At 38.0% G+C, this 19454-nt stretch overlaps 2 protein-coding genes across 2 annotated transcripts; both read right to left on the bottom strand.

The window, feature by feature from the left end:
- Positions 1-5954: 5954 nt before the first annotated feature.
- Positions 5955-6920, bottom strand: LOC133046212 (olfactory receptor 5M5-like). Its single transcript, XM_061129133.1, has one exon. It carries the CDS (start codon positions 6918-6920, stop codon positions 5955-5957), a length of 966 nt encoding a protein of 321 aa, XP_060985116.1.
- Positions 6921-17690: 10770 nt separating this feature from the next.
- Positions 17691-18629, bottom strand: LOC133046138 (olfactory receptor 5M5-like). Its single transcript, XM_061129082.1, has one exon. It carries the CDS (start codon positions 18627-18629, stop codon positions 17691-17693), a length of 939 nt encoding a protein of 312 aa, XP_060985065.1.
- Between the last annotated feature and the right edge of the window lie 825 nt (positions 18630-19454).

The following is a 19454-nucleotide window of genomic DNA, read 5'->3' as shown; positions in this document are numbered from 1 at the left end:
AAAGATAAGGTGTCCATAGGTTCGTGGATTTATCTCTGGGCTTTCTATTCTGTTCCATTGATCTATATTTCTGTCTTTGTGCCAGTACCATACTGTCTTGATGACTGTGGCTTTGTAGTAGAGTCTGAAGTCAGGCAGGTTGATTCCTCCAGCTCCATTCTTCTTTCTCAAGATTACTTTGGCTATTTGAGGTTTTTTGTATTTCCATACAAATTGTGAAATTCTTTGGTCTAGTTCTGTGAAAAATACCGTTGGTAGCTTGATAGGGATTGCATTGAATCTATAGATTGCTTTGGGTAGAATAGCCATTTTGACAATATTGATTCTTCCAATCCATGAACACGGTATGTTTCTCCATCTGTTTGTGTCCTCTTTGATTTCTTTCATCAGTGTTTTATAGTTTTCTATGTATAGGTCTTTTGTTTCTTTAGGTAGATATACTCCCACATATTTTATTCTTTTTGTTGCAGTGGTGAATGGTATTGTTTCCTTAATTTCTCTTTCTGTTTTTTCATTGTTAGTATATAGGAATGCAAGGGATTTCTGTGTGTTAATTTTATATCTTGCAACTTTACTATATTCATTGATTAGCTCTAGTAATTTTCTGGTAGAGTCTTTAGGGTTTTCTATGTAGAGGATCATGTCATCTGCAAACAGCGAGAGTTTCACTTCTTCTTTTCCTATCTGGATTCCTTTTACTTCTTTTTCTGCTCTGATTGCTGTGGCCAGAACTTCCAACACTATGTTGAATAGTAGTGGTGAGAGTGGGCACCCTTGTCTTGTTCCTGATTTCAGGGGAAATGCTTTCAATTTTTCACCATTGAGGGTGATGCTTGCTGTGGGTTTGTCATATATAGCTTTTATTATGTTGAGGTATGTTCCTTCTATTCCTGCTTTTTGGAGAGTTTTAATCATGAATGGGTGTTGAATTTTGTCAAAGGCTTTCTCTGCATCTATTGAGATAATCATATGGTTTTTATCTTTCAATTTGTTAATGTGGTGTATTACATTGACTGATTTGTGGATATTAAAGAATCCTTGCATGCCTGGGATGAAGCCCACTTGGTCATGGTGTATGATTTTTTTAATATATTGTTGGATTCTGTTTGCTAGAATTTTGTTAAGGAATTTTGCATCTATGTTCATCAGTGATATTGGCCTGTAGTTTTCTTTTTTGGTGGCATCTTTGTCTGGTTTTAGAATTAGGGTGATGGTGGCCTCATAGAATGAGTTTGGAAGCTTACCTTCATCTGCAATTTTCTGGAAGAGTTTGAGTAAGATAGGTGTTAGCTCTTCTCTAAATTTTCGGTAGAATTCAGCTGTGAAGCCATCTGGTCCTGGGCTTTTGTTTCCTGGAAGATTTTTGATTACAGTTTCGATTTCCTTGCTTGTGATGGGTCTGTTAAGATCTTCTATTTCTTCCTGGTTCAGTTTTGGAAAGTTATACTTTTCTAAGAATTTGTCCATTTCTTCCAAGTTGTCCATTTTATTGGCATAGAGCTGCTGGTAGTAGTCTCTTATGATCCTTTGTATTTCAGTGTTGTCTGTTGTGATCTCTCCATTTTCATTTCTAATTTTGTTAATTTGGTTCTTCTCTCTTTGTTTCTTAATGAGTTTTGCTAATGGTTTGTCAATTTTGTTTATTTTTTCAAAAAACCAGCTTTTAGCTTTGTTGATTTTTGCTATGGTCTCTTTAGTTTCTTTTGCGTTTATTTCTGCCCTGAGTTTTAAGATTTCTTTCCTTCTGCTAACCCTGGGGTTCTTCATTTCTTCCTTCTCTAATTGCTTTAGGTGTAGAGTTAGGTTATTTATTTGGCTTTTTTCTTGTTTCTTGATGTAAGCCTGTAATGCTATGAACCTTCCCCTTAGCACTGCTTTTACAGTGTCCCATAGGTTTTGGGTTGTTGTGTTTTCATTTTCATTCATTTCTATACATATTTTGATTTCTTTTTTTATTTCTTCTATGATTTGTTGGTTATTCAGAAGTGTGTTATTTAGCCTCCATATGTTTGAAGTTTTAACAATTTTTTTCCTGTAATTGAGATCTAATCTTACTGCACTGTGGTCAGAAAAGATGACTGGAATGATTTCAATTTTTTTGAATTTTCCAAGACCAGATTTATGGCCCAGGATGTGATCTATTCTGGAGAAGGTTCCGTGTGCACTTGAGAAAAAGGTGAAGTTGATTGTTTTGGGGTGAAATGTCCTATAGATATCAATTAGGTCTAGCTGGTCCATTGTGTCATTTAAGGTTTGTGTTTCCTTGTTAATTTTCTGTTTAGTTGATCTATCCATAGTTGTGAGTGGGGTATTAAAGTCTCCCACTATTATTGTGTTACTATTAATTTCCTCTTTCATACTCGTTAGTGTTTGCCATATATATTCCTCCTATGTTGGGTGCATATATATTTATAATTGTTATATCTTCTTCTTCGATTGATCCTTTGATCATTATGTAGTGTCCTTCTTTGTCTCTTTTCACATCCTTTATTTGAAAGTCTATTTTATCTGATATGAGTATTGCGACTCCTGCTTTCTTTTGGTCTCCATTTGCGTGAAATATTTTTTTCCAGCCCTTCACTTTTAGTCTGTATGTGTCTCTTGCTTTGAGGTGGGTCTCTTGTAGACAGCATATATAGGGGTCTTGTTTTTGTATCCATTCAGCCAGTCTTTGTCTTTTGGTTGGGGCATTCAATCCATTTACATTTAGGGTGATTATTGATAGGTGTGGTCCCGTTGCCATTTACTTTGTTGTTTTGGGTTCACGTTTATACAGCCTTTCTGCATTTCCTGTCTACAGAAGATCCTTTAGCATTTGTTGAAGAGCTGGTTTGGTGGTGCTGAATTCTCTCAGCTTTTGCTTATCTGTAAAGCTTTTGAATTCTCCTTCATATCTGAATGAGATCCTTGCTGGATACAGTAATCTAGGTTGTAGGTTATTCTCTTTCATTACTTTCAGTACGTCCTGCCATTCCCTTCTGGCCTGGAGGGTTTCTATTGATAGATCAGCTGTTATCCTTATGGGAATCCCTTTGTGTGTTATTTGTTGTTTTTCCCTTGCTGCTTTTAATATTTGTTCTTTGTGTTTGATCTTTGTTAATTTGATTAATATGTGTCTTGGAGTGTTTCGCCTTGGGTTTATCCTGTTTGGGACTCTCTGGGTTTCTTGGACTTGGGTGGCTATTTCCTTCCCCATTTTAGGGAAGTTTTCAGCTATTATCTCCTCGAGTATTTTCTCATGGCCTTTCTTTTTGTCTTCTTCTTCTGGAACTCCTATGATTCGAATGTTGGGGCGTTTCACAGTGTCCCAGAGGTCCCTGAGGTTGTCCTCATTTCTTTTGATCCTTTTTTCTTTTTTCCTCTCTGCTTCATTTATTTCCACCATTTTATCTTCTACCTCACTTATCCTATCTTCTGCCTCCGTTATTCTACTCTTGGTTCCCTCCAAAGTGTTTTTGATCTCATTCATTGCATTATTCATTTTTAATTGACTCTTTTTTATTTCTTCTAGGTCTTTATTAAACATTTCTTGTATCTTTTCAATCTTTGTTTCCAGGCTATTTATCTGTAACTCCATTTTGTTTTCAAGATTTTGGATCATTTTTATTATCATTATTCTAAATTCTTTTTCAGGTAGATTCCCTATCTCCTCCTCTTTTGATTGACTTGGTGGGCATTTTTCATGTTCCTTTACCTGTTGGGTATTTCTTTGCCTTTTCATCTTGTTTAGATTGCTGTATCTGGAGTGGGCTTTCTGTATTCTGGAGGTCTGTGGTTCCTTTTTATTGTGGAGGATCAACCCAGTGGGTGGGGTTAGACGATTGGCTTGTGAAGGTTTCCTGGTTAGGGAAGCTTGCGTCAGTGTTCTGGTGTGTGGAACTTGATTTCTTCTCTTTGGAGAGCAATGGAGTGCCCAGTAATGAGTTTTGAGGTGGGTCTGTGTGTTAGGTGTGACCTTGGGCAGCCTGTATGTTGACGTTCAGGGCTATGTTCCTGCATTGCTGGAGAATTTGCGTGGTATGTCTTTCTCTAAAACTTATTGGCTCTTGGGTGGTGGTTGGTTTCAGTGTAGGTGTGAAGGCTTTTGGACAGTCACTTATTACTTAAAGTTCCATGTAGTCAGGAGTTTTCTGGTGTTCTCAGGTTTTGGGCTTAAGTCTCCTGCCTCTTGATTTCAGTTTTCTTCTTCCTGTAGTCTCAGGACTTCTACAACTATACAGCCCTCCTTTCGAAGACAATGGGCTGCTTTTCTGGGCGCCTGATGACCTCAGCTAGCGATCAGAAGTTGTTTTGCGAAGTTTGCTCTGCGTTCAGTTATTCTTTTGATGAATTTGTAGGAGAGAAAGGGGTCTCCCTGTCCTACTCCTCCGCCATCTTGGCTCCTCCCCGGTCTTGTGTCTTAATATATGTGTGGTGCTATTTTAATATACTGACAAAACTAACAACTTGATAATATTCTTCTTTTTTTTTTTTATAACATTCTTCTAAGTCTCATAGGTGATTTATAAAAGGAAAAGAATAGTCAATAGCCAAAATGATTTGTTAATTTAAAGTGCTCACTGATTGATCAGTGAATACAGATATGTTACATGCCTGTGACCAAAATGTCTATGCTATTTGCCAAATAATTTATCTTGAATTGATCTTCTTACTGCTTTTTTAAACATTTCCTCTGCCAGTGGATCTTCTCAATCCAGTTCTGAAACCTGTATTTTGTGAGTCGCCTGCACTGCAAGCAGATCCTTTACCATTGAGCCACTGGAGAAGCCTCGTTAACAGTTCTAAAAATTGTAAATCACTATGCTGAACACCAGGCTTCCCTAAAAAATCTATTCACAATGCAGGAGACCTGCGTTCCATCCCTGAGTTTGGAAGATCCCCTAGAAAGGGGCATGTGAACCACTTGAGTATTCTTGCCTGGAGAATCCCCTTGGACAGAGGAGCCTGGCAGGCTACAGTTCATGGGATCACAAAGAGTCAGACACGACTGAGTGACTTTCAGATGTTGTATACCTGAAACTTAAAATTACAAATCAGTTCTAAATCAGTTTTAAAAAAAAAAAAAGCACAACTCGATTGACCTAACAGAACCAAGTTCTGCTCAACTCTCCTCTCTTCTGAAGAGTTTTCCAGCATCGTGAGCTTCCCCAACCTGTATGTCCCAAGGGGAGACGCCAAAGGTTGAGCAGTCAGGTCTATGACATGGAGATTTGTGCAAATTTGAAACAAAGTGTCCTTGTGTGAAAACTTAATGATGATTAGGTATACTTCGAAAAGTGCTCTTTATATTACTCACTGTTTTTGTCTGTGAGCTGTTAACAGTGCATACAAAAAAAAAAAGTGAAAGCCAATATAAGTTAATGCCGGAGGTATACTGGTAAAAAAAAAATTGAAAGAAATATTAAAAAAAAAAAAATCTAAAGGAAATTTGGCATTTCTGTCAAACATTTAATCAATGAGGATTCCGTTAGACCAGTACTAATATCTAAATATAGTTCTTAGAGTAATAATTTAAGATACCCAAAAATCTTCTTGGATATATAATGTGAACAAAGGAAAAAACCAACCAAATAAGCAAAAAACTTTCCTCCTTACACGATTGACAAGTTTTGGAAAATAATTTGGAAATTTTAAACCCCTCAAATCAAACAAGTTGGCATTGTCTTAGCATCATTGGTAATTCTGTCTTTTATAACTTTCTACCTTTATGAATACTGTGCACAGAATTATCTGTCCTTTACTAATACAAAAAAAAAAAAACCAATGCTGTTTGTTGTTGTCATTGAATTTCCATGTGGTATACATTTTAAATACAGTGAAATGACACAAGCTAATGATCTGACAGATTCTTCCACATTTCATAAGTGAATTGCAAAGGGAAAAAAATAAGTCAATGACAAAAAGTGACTCATTAATTTAAAATTCTCTCCAATCGGTCAGAGAATACAAATACATTACAGACCTCTGGCCAAATGTGTACCTAATTTGACAGAAAATTTCTCTTGAATAACTCTCCTTACTGCGTTTTTAACATCTTTGTTCCGAAGGCTGTAGATCAAAGGGTTTAGCATAGGACTCAGAAAGATATAAAAAACAGCTGCAATTTTGCCCTGTTCTACAGATGCCTCAGAAGGTGGTCTCAGATACATACAGAACAGTGTCCCATAAAACATAGCGACAACTGTCAGATGAGACCCACAGGTGGAGAAGGCCTTGTGCCTCCCTTCTGGAGAACGCACTTGCAGAATGGCTGTAAAGATGACAATGTAAGAGATGAGGATGATGGTGAGAGAAAAGATGAGGTTGGAACCAGCCACCACAAACATGGCAGTTTCATTGGCATAAGTATCTGAGCAGGCCAGGACTAAGAGCGGTGGGTCTGCACAATAAAAGTGGTTGATTTCGTTGGGTCCACAGAAGGTGAGGCGGAGCATCAGGATGGTCTGTGCAAGACCACTTGCAAAGCCATAAATATAAGACGTAGCAACGATAGAGAGGCAGACACCTCGGGACATTTTGATGCCATATAACAAGGGTTTGCAGATGGCCATGTAGCGGTCATAAGCCATTGCTGTGAGCATATAGCTATCTGTGAGCCCCAAGGAAATGAAAAAGTCAAACTGTGTAAAGCAACCAAGGAAGGAAATGGTTTTTCTCTTGGATAGGAGATTGACCAGCATCTGAGGAGTGACATTGGTAGCATAACAGAGATCTACAAAGGAGAGGTGGCTGAGGAAGAAGTACATTGGAGTCTGAAGCTTTGAGTCACTTCTGATTAATAAAATCATGCTCATATTGCCAATGACTGTGATCAGGTAGATGACTAGGAAGACCACAAAAAGGACAGGCTGCAAGTCAGCTCGATCTGTCAGTCCCAGGAGAATAAACTCAGTCACTTCCGTGTAGTTTTCCTTTAACATTGTGTTTGCTCAGCTTCCAATGAAGTCTAAAGTAAATGAAATAAAAATGCATTTGTTTTTTTTATCATTTTCCATTAGTAACATCATTTCATCAATGCCTGCTTCTTTTAAACTTCTAAATACATGTGGCATAAAGAAGTTATATAGGGGACTTTCCAGGTGATACAGTGGTTAAAACTTCATTTTGCAAGGCAGGGAACAAAGATTTGATCCCCTTTTAGGGAGCTATGATCCCACATGTCTAGTGGCCAAAAAAAAAAAAAAGAGCAAAACATAAAGCAGAAGCAATACTATAAGAAATTCAGTAGTCTTTAAAAATGTTCCTCATCAAATTTGTCTTTAAATATCCAGAAATAACCTAGTAATCATGTACTATATGCTTCAATATTTAATTTAAAATAGAGCACATTTACATAGTTTCAAATGTTTTTCTGCAAGTCTTTTCATAGTTGAGAAACTTAGATCTTTTCTACAAATCATTATCATGAATTGGTCACTTACACTCCCTTTAAATATTGCTTTTCTTTAAAACTATGATTCTTTTTTTCAGAATAATTTTGATGTAGTGTCTAAAGTGTCAGCAATTGAAATTCATTGTTTTTCCCCCACAAGTGGATGATTTAGGGAAATGGAACAGATAGATCTTTATAGAACCAGTGTCTATCTACCTGCCACTCTAATCTGAAGGTTATTTTCTAGGTAGTCCCTCATCCTGTGTTGCATGTTCATTTTATCCACCCTTGCCTACCTCAAGTGACTCTCAGGTGACCCTCACGTGACCAAATCTTACTTCAGTAAGATATCCCAGGCTATCCTTAGCTTTGTATATTTCAGCCAATTATTTAGGGCAATAATTGGCATATGGGACTCAAAATTAAACCAGTGTTTTTGTATAAATAACATGGAAAAATACAGTACGTAACAATATGTGATTATTTTTATATATATCCACATTTATCAGTGGTATTAAATATTAAGAGAACGAATAAATTGGGTAAAATTATGTGTTAAAAATGTCCCTTTGAGGAGAAGACAGTCTTTTAAAAAGTGATTGACAGACCCATCCCCAAACTGTAATAATTTTGTTGTCACTTCACTTCATTTTAACTCTTTCAGAAAATAAGAATAAACTGTATGATAGGGGTTCAATTTGAGTTCTGTAAAAGTCACACTGTTAATAATAATCATATTATCTATAAAACTGAAACAGTATGTAAGAAATCATAAAGTGTTTTTCTCAACTTTCGTACATGATAAAGGAGACCATCTCCTTGGAAGAAAATCTATGATGATCCTAGATTGCATATTGAAAAACAGAGACATTACTTTGCTGACAAAGGTCTGTCTAATCCAAGCTGTGGTTTTTCCAGTAGTCATGTATGGATGTAAGAATTGGACCATAAAGAAAGCTGAGCACCTAAGAACTGATGCTTTTGAACTGTGGTGTTGGAGAAGACTCTTGAGAGTCCCTTGGACTGCTAGGAGATCCAACCAGTCCATCCTAAAGGAGATCAGTCATGAACATTTATTGGAAAGACTGATGCTGAAGCTGAAACTCCAATACTTTGGCCACCTGATGTGAATAACTGACTTAGCAAGGAAAACTTAGAAGTGGACAGAAGTGGCTCTGGGCACTATAAAGCTTGGTATTCTTGACAGACACTCTCAACCTGAGGCTCTGTCTTGTGGCCTTTGATCTATTTCTTTTTCCATTGTGAAACCACTCCATGGTATATTTTTAAATATTTGTACTATGAGAAAAATAGAATTTAGCTCAGCTGGTAAAGAATATGCCTGCAATGCAGGAGACCCCATTCTGATTGCAGGGCCCAGAAGATCCCCTGGAGAAGGGATAGGCTACCCACTGCAGTATTCATGGGCTTCCCCGGTGGCTCAGATGGTAAAGAATCTGCCTACAATGCAGGAGACCTGGGTTTGATCCCTGGATTGGGAAGATCCTTGGGGGAGGCCATGGCAACCCACTCCAGTATTCCTGCCTGTAGAATCCCATGGTCAGAGAAGTCTGGTGAGCTACCATCGATGGGGTTCCAAAAAGTCAAACACGACTGAGTGACTAAGCACACAGCCCAGCAAACTGTTCAATACCTAGTCCTACCTGTGAAAGAAGAATGATTTCCCAGTGACAGCACGGATATGAAGCAGCTGAGGAATTTATACCAGAATTGTCACAGAGGGATCAGCACCCTAGGGTTCAATTATTTCTCACAGAAAGTCATCTAGACTATAAATTACCATGAGTGATTTACTCTTTTTAAATCTTAAGCCCATGAGGACATGATTCTTGGCTCTCCCCAGTATCTTCAGGGAATCAAATCTGAAATGATATACTAATGGGACCCATTGTTTTTGGTTTTTTTTTTAACTTATGCCTAAATGTCTTGATATTTTGAGACTTGACTTGGGGAAGTTAAGTTTTCATGCAGATAGAAGACTGAATGATATAGGAAAGTCATCAGATGGTCAGATAACTTTTGCTGCATTTGAACTACTTATTTACTGATTCTGAACATTGCTCTTTATATTTTAAATTGTTGTAGTAATAAATACCTAGCAAAGGGAACACCATGGATATACAGATAATATAGATGTGTTGATGCTTCCTTTGTCAGTCTAGACCATCTATACAGCTTGTCTTTTTATTTTCTTTCTTTCTTTCTTTTTTTTTTCTACCTGGAGCTTAATCCTTAAATTCCATCAATAGAGCTCTTCAAGTGTCTAGTTTCCATCTGAGTTAGGCCAGCAGGAGAAATTAGGAGCATAACAGAGATGAGAGGAAGAGAAAAGTATCCAAATTTCGTTTTCATTTTCTCCCAGTTTCACAATGAAGTGTTAAGGCGGCTGCATCTTTTCAAGGAAAATCCCTGCTGAGGTGTGTGCTGAAAAGGTGGCCTGGCACGTTCTTCCTGGATCTCGTGACACTAGAACCCTGACAGAGGCCCTTGTGTTGACTACTTCAGGACTTGTATGAAAATCGCCTTATGAACTTAGCCTCCAGATGCTTCAAATTCTTGGACTGATTTATTTAACACTGCCAGTATTCTCCTCATTAAATTAAATTCTTTCCATTAAATTCTCTTCAGTTAAAACATGTGAGTAAGAATTTGTTTTGTCTCACATCCCTGATCTCAGACCAGAGGGTTACACAATAATTTCTCAATAAATGTTGTGACTAAAGTGAAATTTCTGGCTTTACCATTGCTGGATACTAAAGGGGCCATTGAATCACCATCCTTCTGGGTCATGGATCATTTGCAGACTCCACACAGGAGTCAGAGATTAAAATTACTAGCATTGTGCTGTGCTTATTCACTCAACAGATCTGACTCTTTGTGATGTCATGGACTGTAGCCTGCCAGGCACCTCTGTCCATGGCGATTCTCCAGGCAAGAATGCTGGAGTGGGTTGCCATGGCCTCCTTCAGGGGATCTTACCAACCCAGGGATTGTACCCAGGCCTTTGCATTGCAGGCAGATTCTTTACTGTCTGAGTCACCAGGGAAGCCTGAGAACACTGGAGTGGGTAGCCTATCACTTCCGCAGGGGAACTTCCTGACCCAGGAATTGAACCAGGGTCCCCTGCATTGCAGGTGGATTCTTTACCAGCTAAAATATCAGCATTGTTGCAGATAAAACTGGATATGAGAATGTGGCTTAGACATGCTTCTCTACCCCTTTTTTGAGAATTAGAGTCACCCAGGCACAGCAGAATAGTGAGAGAACTGTTGCCCCCTCCTCCCCTTTGACATGACCAAGCATCACATCTGATTGAGATGGACATGGTATCAACCACACGGAGCAGAAAAGGACATTTCTATCGTTGATGAGGCACCTGCAGTGATCTTTTTCATCATGTCATGTATTTCCATTCACCAAACCAGGGTAGGTAAGTGGGAATCTATAGAGAGGATCTGAAGTGTCCTTCAAAATCAGCACTGCTTTTACACTTGCCTCTGGATATCTTTGAAATAAAGATCCTGTTCAGTAGAATACCAAAAGCACAACCACTTTAGAGGACGCACACACATAATGCACACCAGTCACGAGAACTAACTTATGTGATTCGACATGTGAACAACACATTCACATCTTTGAAAATTCACAGCTTGAAGTTTCATATGTAAAGGACTTATTGTATATGCATACAGTTTTGCTGTTTGTGATAACATGAATTCACTTGGAGGGCATTAAACTACTGAAATAATGCAGAAAGAGAAAACACACAAATGTTGTATGATATCACATGTATGTGGAATATAAAAAATATAACAAACTTGTGAATTAAACAAAAAAGAAGCAAACTCACAGATATAGAAACCAAGCTATGGCTGCCAGTGGGGAGAGGGAAATGGGGAAAGGCAGTATAGGGTTGGAGAAAATTGAATTATTATGAGAATATGTAAAATCATGTGTATGAAACTCTTAAAAATTTTAATGCACTGCAGAATTTAAAAAATCTTTCACTAAATAAAAAAGTATGATATAATACACATAACATAATATATATATATGTATATATATATGTATGTATGTGATGCAAAGACACCATATCACCATATATGATCTTACTTTGGAAACTGTAGGCATGTGTGTGTGCACACAGTTAACGCAGAGCACTGCAGAAAACCATGTGTGAGTTGCTCCCTCAAACACAAAGGTTTTACTTCATTGAGGCTGTGACTCATTTCTGTCTATGAGTTTCCAGTCAAGATGCCACAACCTTTGCTGGAAAACAGGAGTTAGCACCAAGTTACAGGTGCTCTGAAAGGAGTGTGTAGGGGGAAATGCTCTGAAACAGCATATTCATTTGTATGACAGCATCAAGATGGCTTAGGAAATTTTTCATGATCTTTAACACACAAGCAACTCAAGAGAGAAAATAAGTGGTGATTACTAAAACAGAGAAAAATGGAAGGAAAATGATCAAGACTTGGGAATTTCAAATGTATAAAGACGTGGCAGGAAACTGAACTAGAGAAGATCATTTGAAGAAGGATTTATTTATTACGTATCACTTGATGTTTGCCTGTGGGACCAAAAGTGGTCTTGACTCATAAGCTCAGTGACTTATGTGAGATCCAGACGTAACACCTACTGAAGTAGAATAGAGCTACTGATAAATGGAAAGACAAAAAAAAAAAAAAAAGTCCGTTGAGAGAATTTGGGTACACAGAAAGAAAATAAAAGTTGACCTGGCTGCCTGGTAAGGCTGGAGTGAAGATGAGAATCTTCTGAACAAGATACTTATGGGTTAACTAGTTCATAGCCAAGAAGAGCCTCTATCTGTTGGAAAAAATATATACCAAAGGATTACCTCAAGGACAGTTCAGTTCAGTTCAGGTGCTCAGTCGTGTCCAACTCTTTGCGACCCCATGAATCGCAGCACACCAGGCCTCCCTGTCCATCACCAACTTCCGGGGTTTACTCAAACTCATGTCCAACGAGTCGGTGATGCCATCCAGCCATCTCATCCTCTGTCGTCCCCTTCTCCTCCTGGCCCCAATCCTTCACAGCATCAGGGTCTTTTCCAATGAGTCAACTCTTCGCATGAGGTGGCCAAAGTACTGGAGTTTCAGCCTTAGCATCAGTCCTTCCAATGAACACCCAGGACTGATCTCCTTTAGGATGGACTGGTTGGATCTCCTTGCAGTCCAAGGGACTCTAAAGAGTCTTCTCCAACACCACAGTTCAAAAGCATCAATTCTTCGGTGCTCAACTTTCTTCACAGTCCAACTCTCACATCCACACATGACCACTGGAAAACCCATAGCCTTGACTAGACAGACCTTTATTGGCAAAGTAATGTCTCTGCTTTTTAATATGCTATCTAGGTTAGTCATCACTTTCCTTCCAAGGAGTAAGCATCTTTTAATTTCATGGCTGCAGTCACCATCCGCAGTGATTTTGGAGCCCCCAAAAATTAAGTCAGCCAATGTTTCCACTGTTTCCCCATCTATTTCCCATGAAGTGATGGGACTAGATGCCATGATCTTAGTTTTCTAAATGCTGAGCTTTAAGCAAACTTTTTCACTCTCCTCTTTTACTTTCATCAAGAGACTCTTTAGTTCCTCTTCACTTTTGCCATAAGGGTGGTGTCATCTGCATGTCTGAGGTTATTGATATTTCTCCCAGCAATCTTGATTCCAGCTTGTGCTTCTTCCAGCCCAGCATTTCTCATTCTGTGTCTCATTCTGTACTCTGCATATAAGTTAAATAAGCAGGGTGACAACATACAGCCTTGACATACTCCTTTTCCTATTTGGAACCAGTCTGTTGTTCCATGTCCAGGTCTAACTGTTGCTTCCTGACCTGCATATAGGTTTCACAAGAGGCAGGTCAGGTGGTCTGGTATTCCCATCTCTTTCAGAATTTTCCAGAGTTTATTGTGATCCACACAGTTAAAGGCTTTGGCATAGTCAATAAAGCAGAAATAGATGTTTTTCTGGAACTCTCTTGCTTTTTTGATGATCAAGGACAGTAGAAAGCTACAAATTGTTAAACCTGGAAGTAGGACTTTGTACACTATAGATAAGATCCAGTACAATAGCAAATACACTCTATCCTTGTCAAAAACGATCAAGCATTGCAAGACAATGAGATGGGAGCATTGCATCTAATATAAGGGTTTCTGAGACCAGAACACTGTTAACATACTAGTTGCATGTACACAAACATGCCATTCCTGCAAGACAGAGGGCAGTCTACTTGTACAGATGAATTTTGTAGGATATTTAATTACAAGTCAATGAGAAGATATTTTGTTTCAGAAAAAAGCAGTAAAGGTAAAATTTTAGCATGAATTCGCTGTAAGATGGTTTTCACATCCTCTGTTTTATTTGTTTGCTTTGCTTAATATCTCATGAAAACCTTCAAAAGGCTATTAAAATCATGGATCCTCAATGAAAATAAGGCACCCCCACACAATCTTAACAAGAAATAAAAAAAATCAATATGCAAGTGGTTCTTAGGTGTCCACCTCTAATGATAAGATCTCTTGTACTACGATCAGGTCCATCATATGCCTGAGGACAAGTCCTTATATTAGTGTGTGGGGAGCAGAATGTTTGCCTTTCTTGGTTCTTCTGCACCACTGACGGCTCTGTAAAATATTGTTCAGAAAGATCAATAGAAATTTCAATAACTTTGTTGCCAAGGAAATTAGTTGAATTTAAAACTGACACTGAAGACAAAAAGGAATGTCTGTACATAACTTGATAAAACAATGTGTAAATTGTAGGCATTAGATTGAGACTTTACTAAAGTTTCTTTTGACTAAAAAGAGAAAGTGGAAGCACAGAGACTTAACTTCTGGTTTGGATGTGCACTTGTTTTCTCTAACTCTGATTAAGATAGTTCATTGATCCTCTCTAAGCTGAGAAATGTAACCACATTTCTAGCAGGATATGGGAGGTAGGGACCCACTTTTAAAGCAAATCTCAGAAGAACTTAGTGGTAGCCAGGAGTGTGACATTGGGAATCAGCCCCCTCGAAATTCATTGGAACACCTGGGATCAGAGAGAAAATCATATGTCTTAGTTTTATTCTCCATAATTTCAAATCACTGCCTTAAAAACTGTATGTGGGCACACAAAAAATATCAAATTGAAAGTTTGATGACTGCTTGTTTTATGTTTTCCCTTTCTTTTATAATGAAACGATGTCCTCTCCAAAATTCAGAGCTCTTATCAATATCCTTCATGATGAATGTGGATGTCTTGAACAGGTCAGGCATTAACAGGAATTTGAAACTGGCAAAGTGATTGGCAGACGTCATTTATATAGGTAGGTTGACTCCTCAAAACAACCCAAAGAGGCAGTTGACTCACACTTGAAGTTTCAGCTAAACAGATAGAGGTTCTTTTAATGGAAAATTGAGTCACTAACTGACCTTGTGCTACGTGGCTAGTATGTGTTAGGGCAGGGTTTGAGCTCCTGCCTTCACAAACCCAGTTGCCTACAGTTTCAGTCACAGGTAGTTTCCCACCTCAACCTGAAGACCGGTTTCCACAGTTAGCGCAACACTAAAACAGAAAAGAAGAAAACTAATGATGATAATATTTTACCCACAGAGAAAAACAATCCGAGAGTGCATCTATCTCTATAATCAAACTAAAAGAAGCCGGAAAATAAAATATTTTTTAAATACTGAAAACAAGTATTTGTCTTGGTATATTCATATCCAAATAAATGCTCCATTCCAAATGGACAAGCGATATTCTTAGATAAGTGGATTGAAGGGAGTCTTACTAACAGAACTAATTAAGGGTTTATAACACTCAGAAGAAAGCTAAACTATAAACGAGGAGTGACAGCAAAGAGAATTGTTACAGAAACATGGATAAATGTCACTAAAGTTAAAGGAACATGGATATTGAACCAATATTTAATATAAAAACACTTGAAATCATATGCTACATAGATAATGTGTAAACTTCATTATTAAATAATTTATTATTAGTGATGAATTCTATGCCTGTAGATGACAGTTTGTTAGTTAGAAGCACGGTATATTTGTAATTAAAATATTCTAAACCCCTTTTATTATTTAACAGGAAAGTAGATGTACTGATTAATGACTAAGTTAAGACAAGTATGAATATAAAATTTAAGGAAATTTATTGAAAATAGATGATAGAATGTGTCATAGTCAAACAAGGAGTAAAAAGAAAAGAAATTTAGAAAATATGATTTAATTCACAGCGGGTAAAATCAAAAAGCTTTGACCAATCTAGACAGCATATTAAAAAGCATAGATATTACTTTGCCAACAAAGGGGCTTCTAGTCAAAGCTATGGTTTTTCCAGTAGTATGGATGTGAGAGTTGGACTATAAAGAAAGCTGAGTGCTGAAGAATTGATGCTTTTGAACTGCGGTGTTGGAGAAGATTCTCGAGAGTCCTTTGGACTGCAAGGAGATCCAACCAGTCCATCCTGAAGGAGATCAGTCCTGGGTGTTCATTGGAAGGACTGATGCTGAAGCTGAAACTCCAATACTTTGGCCACCTGATGTGAAGAACTGACTCACTGGAAAAGACCCTGATGCTGGGAAAGATTGAAGGTGGGAGAAGAGGACGACAGAGGATGAGATGGTTGGATGGCATCACTGATTCAATGGACACAAGTTTGAGCAAGCTCTAGGAGTTGGTAATGAACAGGGAAGCCTGGCATGCTGCAGTCCATGGGGTCGCAGAGAGTCGGACATGACTGAGCGACTGAACTGAACTGAACTGACTGAACTGGAAACAATAAACATACTGCTAAAGAGCTATGATTATCAGAAACAACTTCTAGTTTTTAAGTATCAGAGATGGGATAGAAACTATATATGATATGAGCAATAATACTAACTTATTACTTGACATAATTTAATAATATAAACTCCATGTTTAGAGAACTATGAAAAGAAAAAAATCCACAAACATCTCTCTCATGTCTTATGTGTGAAACAATAAAACTTGTGTGAAGATACTGAAGATCTGAAAAAAGCAGAGAAATCAGCTAACTTGGCTGAATAGAGCCATATTCTGTTCAACTGCCATCTCTTCTGAGAGTTTTCCAGAACCCATAAGATTCCCCCACTTGTATGCCTCAGGAGGAGATGCCAAAGGTTGAGCAGTAGTGTCCATGACATGGAGATGTGTGAAAATCCTAAACAAAAGTGTCACTGTGTGAATACTTAGTGATGATTTCTTATGCCTTGACAAGTGCTCTTTATATTGTTTTGTGTTTATGGTTGTGACCATAATAAAAAATAATGAATGAAAGTTAAATATCAGTTTTAAAAGCAGAACACATATTGGTAAAACAAATCAAAAGATTTCTTTTTTCAAAATCTAAAGGCAATTTGGCATTTCTGCCAAATGATTTAATAATGAGGATTACAATGGACCAGTGCTAACATCTAAACAAGTTTCTTAGAGTAATAACTTAAGATACCCAATGATTTTCACTGACACATAATTTGAACAAAGGAAAAAAATCAAGCAAACAAAGAAAAAAACCTTTCTTCCTGATATGGCTGACAAGTTTTTGAAAATATTTCAGAAACTGTAAACCCTCCAAATCAAACAAATTTTATTGTCTTAGCACCACTTGGTAAGTCTGTCTTCTATAACTTTGAGTACTGTGAATAGAATTTTCTGTCCTTAGTAGTTTCACAGAGCAATAACAATGCTGTCTGGTCTTGTCATTAAATTCCTATGTGACATTTACTTTAAATACACTAAAATAACACAAGCTAATGATCTGACACATTCCTCCAAGTCTCATAAGTGAATACAAAAGAAAAAAAAGGCCAGTAGGAAGAGTGATTTATTTATTGAAAACTATCTCTGATTAGTTAGAGAATACTAATATATTATATACCTCTGGTGAAATGTGCATCTGATTTGACAAACAATTTCTCTTGAAACACTTGCTTATTGCTCTTTTTACATCTTTGTTTGGAAGGCTGTAGGTTTGTATATTAAGACTTATACTAAAACTCTGTACACTTATGAGTAAAGTGGATAGAATAAACTGTCCTTTATTAATTTTATACAGCAATAACAATGCTGTTTGGTCTTGTGTTTTAATTTATATGCGGCATTTTTTTTTAATACACTGAGTCACACTAATAATAGGCTAACATTCCTCCATGATTTATAGGTGAATTTTAAAAAAATTCATAGTCAAAATGACTTTTTAATTTAAATAACTCACTAATTGATCAGACAATATGGATATGTTACATACCTGTGATCAAAATGCGCACTCTATTTGGCAGAAAATTTCCTTTGTATTATTCTCCTTACTGCGTTTTTAACATCTTTGTTCCGAAGGCTATAGATCAAAGGATTTAGCATAGGACTCACAAAGATATAAAAAACAGCTACAATTTTGCCCTGTTCTACAGATGTCTCAGAAGGGGGCCTCAGGTACATGCAGAACAGTGTCCCATAAAAGACAGTGACAGCTGTCAGATGGGACCCACAGGTAGAGAAGGCCTTTCGTCTCCCTTCTGCAGAGCGGATACGCAGAATGGCCGTGAAGATGAAAATGTAGGAGATGAGGATGATGGTGAGAGAACATGTGAGGTTGAAACCAGCCCCCACAAACATGGCAGTCTCATTGAAATTAGTATCTGAGCAGGCCAGGACTAAGAGAGGTGGGTCCGCACAGTAAAAGTGGTTGATTTCATTGGGTCCACAGAAGATGAGACGGAGCATCAGGATGGTCTGGGTAAGACCACTTGCAAAACCATAAATGTAAGGAGCAGCAACAAGAGAGATGCAGATACCTCGGGACATTTTGCTGCCATATAACAAGGGTTTGCAGATGGCCACGTAGCGATCATAAGCCATCACTGTGAGCATATAATAATCTGCAATCACCAGGGCAATGAAAAAGTGGAACTGTATAAAGCAGCCAAGGAAGGAAATGGTTTTTCTCTTGGATAAGAAGTGAATCAGCATCTGAGGAGTGACATTGGTGGCATAACAGAGATCTACAAAGGAGAGGTGGCTGAGGAAGAAGTACATTGGAGTGTGAAGATTTGTGTCAGTTCTGATTAACAAAATCATGCCCACATTTCCGATGACTGTGATCAGGTAGATGACTAGGAAGACCACAAAGAGGACAGGCTGCAAGTCAGCTAAATCTGTCAGTCCCAGGAGAATAAACTCAGTCACTTCTGTGTAGTTTTCCTTTAACATTGTGTTTGCTTAGCTTCCAATGAAGTCTAAAGTAAAGGAAATAAAAATGAATTTATCCTTTGTCTTTTTTCCATTACCCACGTCATCACCTTATGCCTACTCCTCTCAAACTTGTAAACACATGTGGCATAAAGTAGTAACCTAGGGGATTTCCCTGGAGACCCAGAGGTTAAAACTTCACCTTCCAGTACAGTGGGCAAGGATTTAATCCCCAGTTAGGGAGCTAAAATCCAACATGCCTCGTGGTCAAAATACCAAAACATAAAACAGAAGAAATATTGTAAGAAATTCAGTAAAGACTTTAAAGATGGTAATTTGCGAGGGAGAGATTTGGGGAAAATAATGTATGTCAGACTTTATTTTTGGGGGCTCCAAAATCACTGCAGATGGTGACTGAAGCAATGAAACTAAAAGATGCTTACTCCTTGGAAGGAAAGTTATGACCAACCTAGATAGCATATTAAAAAGCAGAGACATTACTTTGCCAACAAAGGTCCATCTGGTCAAGGCTATGGTTCTTCCAGTAGTCATGTATGGATGTGAGATTTGGACTGTGAAGAAAGCTGAGCACTGAAAAATCAATGCTTTTGAACTGTGGTGTTGGAGAAGACTCTTGAGAGTGAGTCCCTTGGACTGCAAGGAGATCCAACCAGTCCATCCTAAAGGAGATCAGTCCTGGGTGTTCATTGGAAGGACTGATGCTGAAGCTGAGACTCCAGTACTTTGGCCACCTCATGCGAAGAGATGACTCATTGGAAAAGACCCTGATGCTGAGAGGGATTGGGGCCAGGAGGAGAAGGGGACGACAGAGGATGAGATGGCTGG

The sequence above is a fragment of the Dama dama genome, chromosome 24 (assembly GCF_033118175.1).
Source record: "Dama dama isolate Ldn47 chromosome 24, ASM3311817v1, whole genome shotgun sequence".
In the NCBI taxonomy this organism is placed as follows: domain Eukaryota; kingdom Metazoa; phylum Chordata; class Mammalia; order Artiodactyla; family Cervidae; genus Dama; species Dama dama.
This window is presented reverse-complemented; position numbering and strand designations above follow the sequence as displayed.

What these genes read in the sequence shown, in the direction of transcription:
- LOC133046212 (XM_061129133.1), bottom strand. Translation starts at nt 6,920, where the DNA reads ATGTTAAAGGAAAACTACACGGAAGTGACTGAGTTTATTCTCCTGGGA.
- LOC133046138 (XM_061129082.1), bottom strand. Translation starts at nt 18,629, where the DNA reads ATGTTAAAGGAAAACTACACAGAAGTGACTGAGTTTATTCTCCTGGGA.